The sequence below is a fragment of the Haliotis cracherodii genome, unplaced genomic scaffold (genome assembly GCF_022045235.1).
Source record: "Haliotis cracherodii isolate W230 unplaced genomic scaffold, xgHalCrac1.p SCAF_4, whole genome shotgun sequence".
Taxonomy (NCBI): domain Eukaryota; kingdom Metazoa; phylum Mollusca; class Gastropoda; order Lepetellida; family Haliotidae; genus Haliotis; species Haliotis cracherodii.
The window spans coordinates 61469910-61485466 of record NW_027266297.1 but is presented as its reverse complement, the minus strand read 5'-3'; the positions used below and the strand labels follow the sequence as shown (position 1 = coordinate 61485466).

At 38.5% G+C, this 15557-nt stretch overlaps 1 protein-coding gene across 1 annotated transcript; it reads left to right on the top strand.

Moving 5' to 3' along the window:
- The first annotated feature begins 1172 nt into the window (after positions 1 to 1172).
- Positions 1173 to 14560, top strand: LOC139479741 (receptor-type tyrosine-protein phosphatase eta-like). The gene is made up of 15 exons (XM_071262599.1): positions 1173 to 1294; positions 4452 to 4563; positions 4970 to 5479; positions 6755 to 6836; positions 7382 to 7521; positions 8172 to 8251; positions 8393 to 8480; positions 9033 to 9106; positions 9238 to 9274; positions 9729 to 9826; positions 10198 to 10323; positions 10438 to 10589; positions 11521 to 11656; positions 11816 to 11943; positions 12679 to 14560. Exons 2-15 carry the CDS (start codon positions 4515 to 4517, stop codon positions 12749 to 12751), a joined length of 1773 nt encoding a protein of 590 aa, XP_071118700.1. The 5' UTR covers positions 1173 to 1294; positions 4452 to 4514; the 3' UTR covers positions 12752 to 14560.
- Positions 14561 to 15557: the final 997 nt, after the last annotated feature.

The following is a 15557-nucleotide window of genomic DNA, read 5'->3' as shown; positions in this document are numbered from 1 at the left end:
GTTAGCAATATAAAGAAGTCTGAAAGTTTGACTGCATTGAATTACACATGGTATTCACTGTGTGCAACATCTTTTGGGTTATACTTGTGTACTGAATTAAAATAAACCATTTTGTACTCCCCGAACCCTAAATCTGCAGGAATATATTTTGTGCTATTTCCTTATAAGTGTGCTGACATTTCATATCGCATAATGCCTACTCGTATTACTACTATTTTAATAGATTACAGGGTCGGTCGGGTAGCCTAGTGGTTAAAGCGTTCGCTTGTCACGCCGAAGACCCGGGTTCGATTCCCGACATGGGTACAATGTGTGAATCCCATTTCTGGTATCCCCCGCCGATATTGCTGGAATATGCTCACTCACTCAGTAATAGATTACCACTAGTTTTAAAATTTGAAACAGGAAACTATTTTCTAATTATATGAATAGCACCTTGCTTTCATGTTTGAATTGTGGTTCTAGCTCTGCCTAAATCAACAACAGGTTCACGACATTACCATACCGGTATCCCATTTGACACAATAAAGAACTTCTACACCTGCATGAACCTATCACAAATAAGCATTCACACGTGTTGTAATCATTATTATCATTCATGTTTGTTCCTATGGATACTAAAAATGGGGTCCTGTCTCTGAGAGGATGGGGTGGTCCATTCGTCTAAAGCGCCGCAATTCGTTGTGCAAAAAATTGCGTCCATTGGGAACGCGAGAAACCTATGATAATAGGTTCGAATCCCGATTCACCCCGATAATTATTCTAGGTGTGTCAACACCATACACTAGATCGTGGGTTTCACCAAAATAGTAGACCTGAATCACTCGGGCTTTCCTCCCACATGAAACATACACGCCGTTAAGTTTATGGCATGAATACTGTTCAAAGCGGCCTTAAACTCAAGTCACTCACTCGTTTGCTCCTGTCCTTGAAAAACTAATTTAATTATTCTTAATGTGCGAATATACTGAATGCTGTCCTGCAATAAAACGACAGGAAAATGTTAGTTTCAGTATCATGTCGACTGACCCATACACATGTGGAGAGGCGACTTAAGGCAAGCTTAAGTGATGTCATGCATTGACAAGGACATAGAAACTTGTCTGGATGCCACACTGGGTTCCAATCCTCTAAATTATTACTAATAGTCCACGAGCTACTGCACCCCTCATTTTCCGTGATTGCGAGATTTGTTTGTTATCTGATGCTTATTATAACAATTATCTCATTCAACTAGTTCACGGTAATCGGTTGTTGTAATGGATCATTTGGCGTCCGGGGAAGACCGTTTGGGGTAGGTTGTAGGTTGTATTTCTTTTACCCCATTATAGCTTTGGCTTTACAAATCTAAACATCTAAATTGTCTATAACTCAGTAACTATCACTCTCAAGATTATATATTCGAGAAAAAGATTACACATGCTAGACACAAAGAGTGTATTACTAGTAGAATGTTATACGACACAGCACTGTTTAAGCATTTTACAGGAAGTATTTTATGTTCGCCATGGTTTTTTATGTTTTCACATTATCAATATAGTTTCGAACATACATTTGTCATGTTATTATTTCCAAACAGTATTCTGTTTTAAAATCAATAGTACAAGTTGAACGTCAAAACGAATACAATCATACCAATTTACCACATATAGCTGGAGATAACACAGTTCTTGACATAATATTCACGTAGATGCATCCACGCATTACGATAACAGGATATCATTAAACTACATTTATATTCTTCTTTTAAGAATATAAATATTATCTGTTTTCTAGGATTCTTTCTGTGCTGTCTGAAGCTATGAATATCCATGAAACATTTCTCATTTTCTTCATCATCTTGATTTTATTGACAGTTGTACGCTATTTGTATATGCGTTTGGTATCCAAAATGTGTTTATTATGTTCGTATGTACATGTGAATGATGGGTCACCACGGGTATTTAAGTTTTCAAGTCCCCAAACACCTGATGTCATGTTCTCAAGTAAACACTAAGGGATCGCATGAGGCAGTGATTAGGGACAGTTCAAATAACGGCCACATTCAACGATGCCTGCAAGGAATTAGTCTCGTTTGAATATACCCACTGTAAACATCTTGGTGTAAATATACGCAGAAAGAATGATTGCAAAAGACTTTTTCCAATGCATCGCCGTGTAATGTAAGAGAATGATGGGAATTTGTTGTATGACAAACGTTATAATGGGGAGACAATTCATGAAAGTAGCGCATTAATTATAATAACATGCAAAAGGAATTACTAGGATGGGGCATGGACGCCAACATGTGGCTAATCTTCTAAACAAATCAGTAAGTGTGATTTAAGGGTCATGGTATTTGCATTAGCAAACCGATGATGTAAAAAATTGGCATGGTCGTGGTTTACCGTGAAGAAAGATAGGAACCTCACATTACAAGTAAGACATTAATTCAAATTACCCCTCAAGCATAAACACCCTAATCACCCACAGGCGATCAAACTGTGCGGTGCAGGACATTATGCTGTCAGGGATGACGTGGACTGTCATCATTTTTACTGATACGTGACAAACTTAAATTCATGTTATAGTCCACTAGGGGGCACGGGTGGCCCAGTCGTCTAAGGCGCCGCGATTCGCTGTGCAGAGTTGCGTCCCTTGGGCACGCCAGAAACCTATAATTGTGGGTTCGAATCCCGGTGTACCCGATTATGTTTCTAGGTTTGTCAGCACCATATCCGTTCTCGTGGGTTTCACCGAAGTGGTAAACGTCTGAGACCTGCATCACTTCGGGCTTTAAGCTGACACGCCGCGATATAACTGGAATAATGTTAAAAGTGGCGTTAAACCCAACTCACTCACTCACTATAGTCCACTCACATGGAATCGTTATCGAGTAGAGGTTTTAATTGGGCGCCATTTGCAACTCCAAGAAATAACACTCGCCCACATATCCCGTCATTGGAAATGAAGGTTTTTGTTGTCAGAATGGGAACATCCGGGTAATTACACGAATCCACTGGGACACACTCGTTTTTATTACTCAGTCCTCCTGTGGCATCTTTGACGCTGCATAACTATGAAACACACAAGTCATGGCTATTGACTTTTTTCCAGTTCCTACTCAAATTTACTGCACAACAAATGTTCATTTTTCTCAATAAGGGAAAAAGATGTTGGGCAAAGAATTATTTCAGTACAACGACTATCAACCTGACATTTCGAAACAGAAAACAGTAACGTCCTTCTTGAATCTTACTTTAAAATATTGCCTTTGTATTAATGTTATAGCATCATGACATAATGATGTAATGATATGATATAATGATGCAGCATGAGTGATCGGAAATAATGCCAATACATATACATTATGAGCGTGTACATGTTATGATGAAAAGAAATATAACAATTATCACGTAATTTCGTAAATTAACAAAACTTAATTATCATTTAAACTAAACAATAGTTAAATAGCATCAACAACCATGCGAAAACGAGCGTCATTACTTGAATGAAAATTTGCTTTATATAATCATGCATGAACCGACATTTTGTCTCCTTGGGGAATAAATAAAACTGAATCGCTGAAGGATAAACACTCTTGATTATCTGCCGAAACTTTGGGCGCAAAAGACATATAGAGGTGAAAAATATTTGAATCGATCACTGACAATCAGTAATGATTCCAGGTGTTCGCGAAAAGGGTAAGCATGTGCTGCCCTACCCGTAACACCCACCACTCACACAATTTGCATTAAAAAATAAGTGTTTGTTTGACTCCATGCGACGGCGGCCTGTAAACAAAGGGGACAGCCAGAGTGAGTGAGTGAGTTGGGTTTAACGCCGCTTTTAACTGTATTCTAGTTATATCGCGGCGTGTCAGCTTAATGTGGGAGGAAAGCCCGAAGTGATGCAGGTCTTGGACGTTTACCAGTTCGGTGAAACCCACGAGCAGGGGTATGGTGCTGAAAAACCTAGAAACATAATCGGGGCGAACCGGGATTCGAACCCACAATCATAGGTTTCTGGCGTGCCCAAGGGACGCAACTCTGCACAGCGAATCGCGGCGCCTTAGACGACTGGGCCACCCGTGCCCCCGGGACAGCCAGATGATGGACAATGACATCTAGTAATAAAATAGCGCAGTTCCTGATTTTGTTTCACAGGAGTTTACAGATGCATTGACATGACATTCTTTAGTTTTTATTGTGTGCAGGGATTTGCTTACTTCCTAAGACGAATACTTATCGTGTATAAATTCATTTCAGTACACCTGTTTAGAAATGTTTTAGCTCGTCTTCGCTAATGACACATCGCCATAATGCTTATCAACCCTTGTCATTTCAAATAACATTACTTTGAACATGCAGACAGCAAAATAAGGGTTTTACATGTCAGGGCGTTGTCGAATAACATTTATAATACCCACTCATAAATTTATCTTTCTCAGTTTGTTTTCCTTCATGTTACAGACATGCGATTATGGATACCATTAAGGCCTTGAAGTGTTGATTGCAGCACTACAGCTCCTGGTGATGGGTTGGTTTAAACACATCTTCTGTGTGTCATGCCTTATAGCAAATGGTAAGATCGTGTATCAATTTTCTCGTGAAGCATAGCTGTTTCTTAAATTGAACATGGGGCTCCTTGTACTTGTTATGCCGGTCTTATAGTTCTGATATATGATGTCACAGAGCCGATCAGTCGTTGTTAATCCCCTTAACATCATGCGGGCACATCTCTGCCAGGCAGAGTAACAACAGGTACCACCTTTCAACGTCTTAGCTTCCCGTTAGAAGACGCAATATGTAACACAAGTAAACTTTGGAACTGTTTTTTTGCTAAATACGTATCGCATATCTTCATTTTTAAATATATGTCCAAGAAACTATGAAACAAGAAAAATGCAATTATATTTAATTAACATGTTTTCCTTTCGTAAATAATATTTGACGTGTCCTGTGATATTGCATTTTCTACTTTTTGACAGCTCTTGTAGCCAGTACTCCTTGTAGTAACTGTGACGGTAACAATGTAACCTGTGTTGACGGTGTGTGTCCACCTCACTGTGTCTCTGTGACGTCATCTGGAGAGTGTCTCCAGTGTCGGGACTCCAGGTTCTATGGTAAACAGTGTGAACATGACTGTTCAGACACCTGTCTCAACTCTCGCTGTCAGATGGACAACACCCGTGTTGTGTGTACAGAGGGATGTGTGGCCGGCAAGAAGGGAGATAACTGTGGTGTGAACTGTCCTTCTGCCTGTACACAGTGTGAACGTTACGGTGATGGTTGTACAGGACCATGTCAGGATCCCCGGTATTACGGTCCACACTGTAGAACACCTTGTTCCTCCAGCTGTACAGATGGATGTAATAGGATCACTGGGGAGTGTGGCAACTGCGTGTCGGGTTACACAGGGGACAAGTGTAATGTTACCTGTCCCCCCAACTGTAAAGGTAGATGTGACAGGAGCACAGGGGAATGCAATATTGCAAATGGTAAGTTTCAAGGTTTGTATGTATATTATGGACATACATACAGTATATTAACATTCACATGGAAACAGGTGACGGTTTCACGAAGTTGCAGGATAATCCAGTGATAGTTATTAATTTATTTTATCGGTATAATATATTTCTTTTGGTAACAATGTCCCAACGACCTGTCTTTAATGATGATGTACTGAATAATACTCATGACATATTGTAGTGAATGACACAACTGTCATCTGAATTTATGCACATACCCTACACACTTGAAAACTACCGTAACTGAATTGAATTGAGCTGCAACAAATTTGACTGAACAAAATGATGGCCGACGCAATTCCTTATTTTGACTTCTGTCATGGATTGTCTGGTCCAGACTCGATTATTTACAGACCGCCGTCATATAGCTGGAATATTGCTGAGTGCGGCGTTAAACAACAAACAAACAAAAGCAAAACTTGTGTCATAATTAATGTTCCCGTTTTTGTTTATGTGAACACTTTTGTGTATGTTCGTGAAGGAGCCACCCGTGGGTAACGATTAGCTCACCTGTCGCTAACACCTGTAATGTTCAAGTCTGTACATCCAAAAGTATCCCCCCTTAGGGAATACTAATTTGAATTCGGCCTAATTGGCGAACACTTTAACTGCCAGGCAACACTTCGAATGATGCTATGGGGAATAATTTATTCAAAGGTTGCCCAGCAGTATAAAATGCATATAGCAGTGAAACCTTGATGACTCAGACTGTATTTCCACATCGACCATATGTGATTTTTGTTATTTCATAGTCAAGTAGTACGAGTATTGATGGTTATTAGGCCACACTTTAGTTGACGTCGGATGAGATGACATATAAGATAACTCATTGTATTGTTTCTCTAGCATCGACATAAATAGTACTGTTACTTCAATTGTTATGTAACGTAAATGTTTGTATATAGCTTGACAGACACATGTGTAAAACTTTCATAATTACATAATTAACTTATATATTAATATACCTATATTTAAATGTAATGTTATCTTAACAGACCATGAGCTGTCACCATATTCATATAACGATTTGAAATACATTACACTATTTAAAGGATTATTTCATTAAATGTTTTCTTATCGATATAAATCTTTTGGTCTATATCCTGAAACTGAATACCAAATTAATCAACATGGAGTCTTTGATAGGCATTTAGAAGTTGGAGAACATGAATACATGACATTTGGTTATGGATAACAAATTCTTTTATTCTTGGTGAGGAACTATATCACTACTTAATTTTGCAGACATGTCTACAGTCGGATCCATACTGACGTCATTGGCTGTAATTATCTGCATAGCGGTCGTTGCGTGTTTAATATTGAGAAGGTAAATAGTCAGCCATCGGTAAGAAATGGCAACATTTGACTGATGGCATCTGTTTCTTGACTGAAAAGACACAATTTGTGATTTTGTTGAATTTGCTCCGTGCATTACCGAAAATAATTGATCAAATTCACTGCGAGTAATGTCATCTGGTCCTCCATCTTTCAGAATTAACTAATGATGTAATAAGGGAGTGAGTGAGTGGGTGAGTTAAGTTTAACGTCACATCGGCAACATATCAGCCATATCGTGACGAGACACAATTTGACATTTATAATGTTATAAAGGAGTTAAGTGTGATACTGTACAAAAAAGTGGCCAGGTTCTGCAGAAATGCAGGAGTCACAGAATTGGCACAAAATATAATGCGTCAAAATATTTAGCAATCACAAAACAAATACTAAACAAATGACATTTAAGATTTACAAATAATTATTTTATAAAGATACTTATTTACCAGTAGTTTGTCTTTGATGTCGAATGAGTGGTGAATTCTTAAAGTCTTCTTAAGCTGTTTTGTTTTCGAATATCCTCATGGCTAATTACAGATTAAAACTCAAACTGAAACGTGAAGCTGTTCGGACTAGGCCTACTCCCATGAATGTCAACCCTGCAGTAAGTCTGGATGACATCAGTGAGGCGTCCGATGGATCCACCTCTAACCCTCTATACGAACACGCTGGTGCCTGTAAGTGTGACATGGATATCATGTTGCATATGTTATATTTGGGAATATACTATCTTAGTAAAGTACAAATTCTAGTACCTTTTAGGGGTGGCGTCTTATAAAGGATTCGAACCCACACTCTCAGAGTGAGGCACCTACTCGCCAGCAGATAACCTAAGCAACATAACTCAATCAGTTACAGAGGCTTCCACAAAGTGGAAGTCCGACAACTGGGAGATCACGTACATGTACTTTGCGTACCCCTCTGTGTGGTGGCAGTTGAATTTGAATCTAGAACCGGACTACGCCTAAAATAATACCAGAATTTGTACTTACGAAGAAGGCGTAATCCCGAATATAACATATGTTACATTTGACCATTTTCTAAGAGGCATTGCTATTATTATCACGCCTGCAAACCCAAAGTATTAATCTAGAATGGACAGGACAAAATACAGAGTGTTGACTGAAAATCTTAATAAGCGTCTGGTTATTTCTCCAGTACGTGTTGCCTACAAGAATTCTGATATTACATAAAAAAGTTACCCTACCTTAGCATCAATGAGGATTCTGGAATAATTCATGTCAGAATTAAGTTTGATCATCACTTGGGTTGAAATGACATGAGAAGATATGTACATGTGTTAAAACAATATAGGTTTCTGTTGCAGTGAGAAACCTTCCACACATTAAGATGTGCCCGGAACTGCAGGAAGACAACTCGGTTCCCTACATGGCGCAGGAATTTCGGGTATTACTCTATTGAATTGTGGAACAATGTTTCGAATTAAGCGCATTAATCATTGAAAGACATGTGTGCGATTGTTGCTTCTACGTGGTTTTCACATTAATATGTGCATATCTTGTTATAATACCCCTTGATACTCCTCAGAATCTGCCAACACCTAATAACCAATCTTCACACTGTGGACGTTTGACAGAAAACATATCTAAGAACAGATACCAAGACATTCTGCCATGTAAGTAACCTACACCTCAAAAAACAAGATTAAAGGTACTACGTATTCATTCCGTTTTATAAGATCGACATCAATGCTTATTGGTATTATCATTGTAATTTTTGTCGTTGGCTATCTAGGATTTGTGGTCAAAGCGTTATTTTGTCAAACCATGTTTAATTCCCAACATGGATTCGGCTTGAGACTTTAATTACTGGAATAGTGCAAAGAATGAGGTGGATCAATACCTACTCACGAATTCGCTAACACTCTTCTTTAACTAGGGATTAGATATACTTAGAGTATAAGTAAGTAAGTATGTGCATGTATGTAGGTATGCTTTATAGGTCTATTGAATGGGTTATCGATACATCGATGGTCTTGGTTCAGATATTACTTGCTGATAGATGACATATTTGATTTACTCATAATTTCAAACGATTATTAACAAACCCTTGTCATATACCGGGAATATTGCAACACGTCTACCCTGACACAAATAGTGTGTAAAGTAAGGACGTAATTTGTAAAGACTTTTTATCTCACTGCAACCTGATATGGGTGATGTTTCAGTTGACACAACTCGCGTCTGTCTCACAGTGGAGAATGAGGAGCAGAGTGACTATATCAACGCCTCGTACATCGACGTAAGTATATTGACTTCAATTGTTAGGATATTCATATGGATTCCGTAAACCACCCAGTATGGAGAAGATTTCTGAATAAACTTAAGAAAATATAATTGTGTTTTAACCTTCTTTTTTCCACCTTTTTGTAGGGTTACGGACATCAATCAGAGTACATTGCAACACAAGGTATGTATACGCATGTATACTATTGCACGTTTGCACACCATATAACATATAGGAATTCCTTCAAATATGTTGGAAAATAGAAAGTTACAGCAATTTTCAGTAAATACTCAAGCACATTACCATGAAGCATACAGTGCAATGCTCCCCTGACAATTGTATCATCCAACCGATCCTCGACCTGTCACTAACAACTGTTATGAACATCTGTCATGAACATCTGTCGTGAACATCTGTTATGAACATCTGTCGTGAACATCTGTTATGAACATCTGTTATGAACATCTGTTTTGAACATCTGTCATGAACATCTGTCATGAACATCTGTTATGAACATCTGTCATGAACATCTGTTATGAACATCTGTTATGAACATCTGTCATGAACATCTGTTATGAACATCTGTTTGTACAACATCTTCGGAGGGGATAACTGTTTTAATTTCTTTTGAGCACAGGTCCGCCTAGCCACTTGATGTTGGACTTCTGGAGAATGATCTGGCAGGTTGAAGCCACCAAGATTGTAATGCTGACAAAACTTGTAGAAGCAGGATTTGTAAGTGATATATGGGCGTTAAATCTTTCCAAAGTGGTCTCCCCAATAAGAGGTAAAACAATTCATGTTTGTATAAATAATTTTTATAATTTAGTTTCAGTAAGCTTTGGAGAGTAGTTTTATGCTAACAGTGATACTATATCTCATCGCTACACAACGTCCTTAATCTGCCTTAATTCTTGACCGTTACTCTGTTCTGATCCAATGAAACCTCATTTCTTAGCATTCCCTTGAAATAATCCGGGTAAACGAATGTCCGTATTTACGAATTATGGGTTCGGTGTAAAGTTTATCATAAGTTAGAGTTTTCTCAAAAGTAATCTTTCGGAAAGCGATGACGATGCTTCACCTGTTTCATGCCTTCATTGTAGGTAAAGTGTGACAAGTACTGGCCATGCTGCAGCATGGACTGCAAGACTTACGGGGATGTGTCTGTCCAGTGTGTGGAGGAGAGGGTGTTTGAACATTACACTACACGACAATTCGCCGTTTGGAAAGTAATGAATATTTAGTCCCTTGTGACTTAATTGCTTTGCCAATCGTATTGAAGCATTACAAACGTTACATTGTTTTCACGGTATGATCTTAATTCATAAAAACGTGTTTAACAGGCCAACTCCCAAACAAGGAAGATCAACCACTTGCACTACACATCCTGGCCGGCTCATGGTGTACCAGATGAAGTGGCTACTCTCATTGACTTCTATAAGGTGGTCAAGAACACAGACGCAGATGAAGAAGGCCCAACAGTGGTGCACTGCAGGTACACTCAGTTTTAATGTTGAGCCTATGCATTTCAAGATATCAAAATCTGTACCAAAATCATTCTGTCGAGCTTAATAACAGAATTATCTTTAGCACATATATATCGAAATGCGATTTTCCCTATTTAAAACATTGGGAAAAACATGTGAAATGCTTGACTTCCCCATAGATAAGATGTTAGAAGAATGTGATGATAGGACATTTAGGCAAAAAGTGTCAATTGTGCATGTGCTCCCCTGTTTGCTGATCCGTTTGATTCTGCATGTGAGTACAAATGTCTGCTCGGATTGGCGCAAGGGAATTTGGCCAAGGCATTTAAACTTTATACTTCTGATATATCGATTTCTGCTGGGATTCGCAAATTCAAAACATGGGACTTTGGTCAGGTTACATTTAAGTTCCGATGATCTGATATCGTTCACAAATTGTCAAATACCCCTAAAAAATACTGGTTTACCCATCCGAAGAAGTTGAGATAAAAGATACAAAGGACACAGACGCATCTATTTCATATTTACATCTTTGCAAAAAGATCCAGAGTGACATCACAGTATTGCTCCAAAGTAGTGGGATCAGGGTTACAGTATTCAAGGCTTTCAGAAAACATTGTGGTAGACATGTGGAATATTTGCACATTTGACTCATCAGTGAGAAAAATGTTGTCAAATACAATTCCCTATTTGGCTTCACCATGAACCATATGTTCAGGTAAACACTGACTTGCCTTTGCATGTGTTTGTGTTGGGTGCCACCGGTGGTGCAGGATACACTCACCTTTTAACGAACACCTGGTGTCATCAATTTACAGTTCATAAACACACGCTAATGTAATAGTGGGAATCATGCACTGAACTCGCTTTTATTGTAATAATACCACAATAACTTCGCTTAAATAATTTCTGTAATTATTCTCTCTTCTTGTAATGCAGTGCTGGGGTTGGACGAACCGGAACGTTTCTGGCCCTGGGGTTTCTGATTGAACAGTCGCGGTATGAAGGTCAAGCTTGTGTGTTCGCCTGTGTCAAAGGATTCCGAATGCAGAGAATGAATATGGTGAACACACCGGTAAGTGGATCTTACACACATGTTAGTATGTGGAGAATGGTTCGTTTAATTATATTGGTACCCAGATAACATTCTCTTCTATGTCATGTAATCATATTGAATTTTTAGGAATAATATATTCATTTTGGGACCTCAATATATTTTAATTTTGGATTGCAGGAACAGTACATTCTCCTGTACAGAGCCCTGATCGGAGCCCTGCAGACCCGGGGGATACTGCCTGACAACTGTAGACCTGTGTGGCTCCAGTGTCAGCGATGCTGGAACAATGTCGCTCACCAACCTGTGTAAGCATCAAAACTATCCATAGCAAGTGATGAAACTACACGGCATCACGTATGTCATATCAGTTTGTTTGTTGTTGTTTAACCCCGCACTCAGCAATATTCCAGCAATATGACGGCGGTCTGTAAATAATCAAGTCTGGACAAGACAATCCAGTTATTGACATCATAAGCATTGATCCACGAAATTTAGATACGATGACATGCATCAGCGAGCCTGACCACCCAATCCTTCGACTATTACGGCAAACATGGCTTGCTGAAGACTACCCCGGATCTTCACGGGTCCAGTCACATCAGTAATGTGATGTGTCAGTTACAGCCTGAAATATATAATGCAAATTACATGAGGGGTGGGGGGATACTTACCCTTTTCGCAAACACCTTGTGTCATCTTTTCAGTGATCCATTCATATACTTTTGACTCTTATCGACTTATACGCCCAAAGAAATTTGTTTAGCGAAAAAAATCGAGATTCGTTATTTTCTGTCGTCAGAGCTATGTATAATAGGAAAGGAATGCAGAAGGAAGAATTATCGTATTAACGCCAGCACATTCAATTGCTTACATTCAGATTCCCTGAATACAATTTCCTCAAACATTTCGCTTTGGAAATTAGTATTTGTCCTTTCAGTGATGAGGGGGGAGATGATGATATACCAATAATTTAAAAACACAACTCGTGTTGTCATGACGTTCATTCAGCATATGTCACTTTCATATTTCATATTTCACAGATGCAACGGCGTGTTGATGAGACAAGTGGCAAACAGACCAGCGAATTCATACGCCAATCAAGATGCGATGTAAAGCCGGATGAGTTCTCTTTGTCCACGCGTCTGACTCATAATTCAGCCGTTCATAACATGCCCGCGTAAACCACATTGCCTACTTTCGGATGTGTCCCCCTGAAACATGTTCAACGTGTTCATCACTGCATATTTGGCCTATGGTCTTACGTCCATGTTGTAAATTGTTTGGAACAGATTTTCAAATGACAGCCTCATTTTATTTTCCTCGAAGTCAGAGTCTATCTGCAATGATTTCATCGTTTGAACTAACCCAACTAAAGTGTTATTTCACAAGAGGCCCATTTTATTGCAAATGTTTGGAGTGAGCTTTCCAGCCACATGTTATGTCAACTGGATTAATAATAGGCCATGAAATTAATTTATGAAATGTATGGCTAATAACGTAAAAGAAGCGATAAATTTAAACTTGAAGCCTTATTTTAACAATTCAGTCTATTTTCCGCTAATATATATTTCTCACTTTACAAGACATCATGTTCATTTTTTTCACTTTGTGACACAATTTTTCCTCCTTCGATCGCTTATACATTTGTACAAACATCAATCATATTTTGTCATTGCTGAAGTATATATTTTCTAGGCTCTTTCTGCAAACTGATACCAGTGTACACAATGAATGCATGTATATAAAGTTGTTTTTATTGTATACGATTATGGCTTCCCGTTTGCTCACACTTTAAATTGATATATACTAACAATCTTTATATCATAGATTAGTAATTCAGCAGACTGCTTTGGCCTATCATTATATACCATAGGAAACTGTTCTCAATGTAATTACTCATATCAAGGAAGTCATCACAACACAAAGAATTAATTAACATGGATCAAACTAAAGTATTTATCCATTAAATTCAAATAGCTATACTGTTTATTGTTTGGACAACAAAGCTATGCTTTACAGATAGGGGCGTGGGGTAGCCTAGTGGTTAAAGCGTTCACACGTCACGCCGAAGACCCGGGTTCGACTCCTCTCATGGGTACAATGTGTGAAGCCCATTTCTGGTGTGCCCCGCTGTGATATTGCTGGAATATTGCTAAAAGCGGCGTAAAACCATACTCACTCACTCACTCGCTTTACAAGATAGAAACAGATGAGTGAGTATGGTTTTACGCCGCCCGAAATAGAAACAGAATCCATACATGTATGTACAAAGCATAATAAATGCAATAGTCCTAACCGACTAGAAATATTTTAAGATACGTGTTAATTGTAGATTCATGTCAACGAAATCAGCTTCTATGTTTCATGTACAAATGTTTTCTCATGTACATAATGTTACTCAATGTTGAAACAAATACACCTCTCTCCAGTTTATTAAGATGTGAATGTAGTCACAGGTGTGGTGAAATGGGGTTTAACGCCGCGTCCAAGATTATTGCACTAATGTAGCGACGTGCATGCACGTGTGTGAGTGTGTGGTTGATTGTATTATCCGGACGAGTGCCGATTTTATAGCGCTAGTCCACTTAGATACCATGCCGCAGTCAAACATGAATACCCCAAGAGCCGACCGGTCCTTGTTTCAGCCTCATAATGCCAAACACCAACAAGTAGCATCGATTCTTTAAACGTCTTTTGTTATAACGCGGTCTGGCATCGAACCCTGGACCTTCATCTCCCGGGCGGAGGCTCTACCACTAGACCACGGCGGCGGTTGAATGTCGTCAAGGACATGTATGCCCAAAGAGCTAGTCTTATAGTAGTGAACTAATATCAGCTAACTGCATTTCAGCTCACAGGGACTGTAAAAGAAGAGACACATGTGATATACTATAATTATTTCATACACGTATGACTCACAGATTGCTCTGTATTTTAATGAATAAATGTTGACATAGAAATTAGTTTTGTGTCTGTATTGTGCCGTACTTTGACATAGCTGATTTGACATAACACTATACAAATGTAGTTTCATGAAGCACAAGGAAATGAAAAATAAATACTTGAAATATTTCCGCTTTACGCATAATGTCGTTATAGTAGTTGGTTTTAAGATTAATATTTTTTCATATATTATTCTGAACACCCAAAATGAATAATGAACAAAGAGACAGATTTTGAAAACCAGAATATTATCAAATACAAACTTTGATACCACATTTATATCAGATTGTGTCAAATACTTCACATGCCTTTACATTGTACATAACTGAACATAAGCCAATATAAACACATATTACTCCAGTCCAGCAAGCGTGTGACTATATGTGAGCCTGTTGTATTAAAATTTACGACGAAAACATTTACTCGGTCTGGTGTCACAGATAACAGAATGTGAGTCAGTAACAACTGAAAGAGCAGAGTGCATTTCTCCTTTTGTCGAGATCCTGCGGACGCGGATATTACTTCCTCTGGATAGGGGCCAAATTGAAACGGAGTCCAGTATTAAACGTTACAGGTGCGGACAGGGTGCAGATGTAGTGCTGCTGGTCTCATTCAGTTGCCAGTGTTCCCTTTTCTAAAGTACATGAAATATCATTTTAAATCAATGTGAACGCTTTACAGAAAAGTTAAAGTTTTACGTATTTGCGAATTGTGGAAGATTTGATTGAAGAACGTAAAATTACATACACAATTTATGCCTATTTTTTTTTACATTCATCTTGTATATAAAAGTTGTTAGATGAACTCCGTTATTACTAGTCAGTGCATGTGTATGGTCTCTATGAAGTGCTGATATACTTGACGTAATTCTTAAAGCAACATAAGACAAACCCTATACACAACAGTTACAGGAAACGAAGGTATTCCGGATTGTGAACATGCCTTTAATGACCTGATCTTCTGGATAGTGTGATAC

Excerpts from the sequence above, each read along its gene's own strand:
- LOC139479741 (XM_071262599.1), top strand. The coding sequence starts at position 4,515 with ATGGGTTGGTTTAAACACATCTTCTGTGTGTCATGCCTTATAGCAAAT. Across the intron at positions 10,324-10,437 it reads GACAATTCGCCGTTTGGAAA|GCCAACTCCCAAACAAGGAA; the intron begins GTAATGAATATT and ends CGTGTTTAACAG. Across the intron at positions 11,657-11,815 it reads TGAATATGGTGAACACACCG|GAACAGTACATTCTCCTGTA; the intron begins GTAAGTGGATCT and ends TTTGGATTGCAG.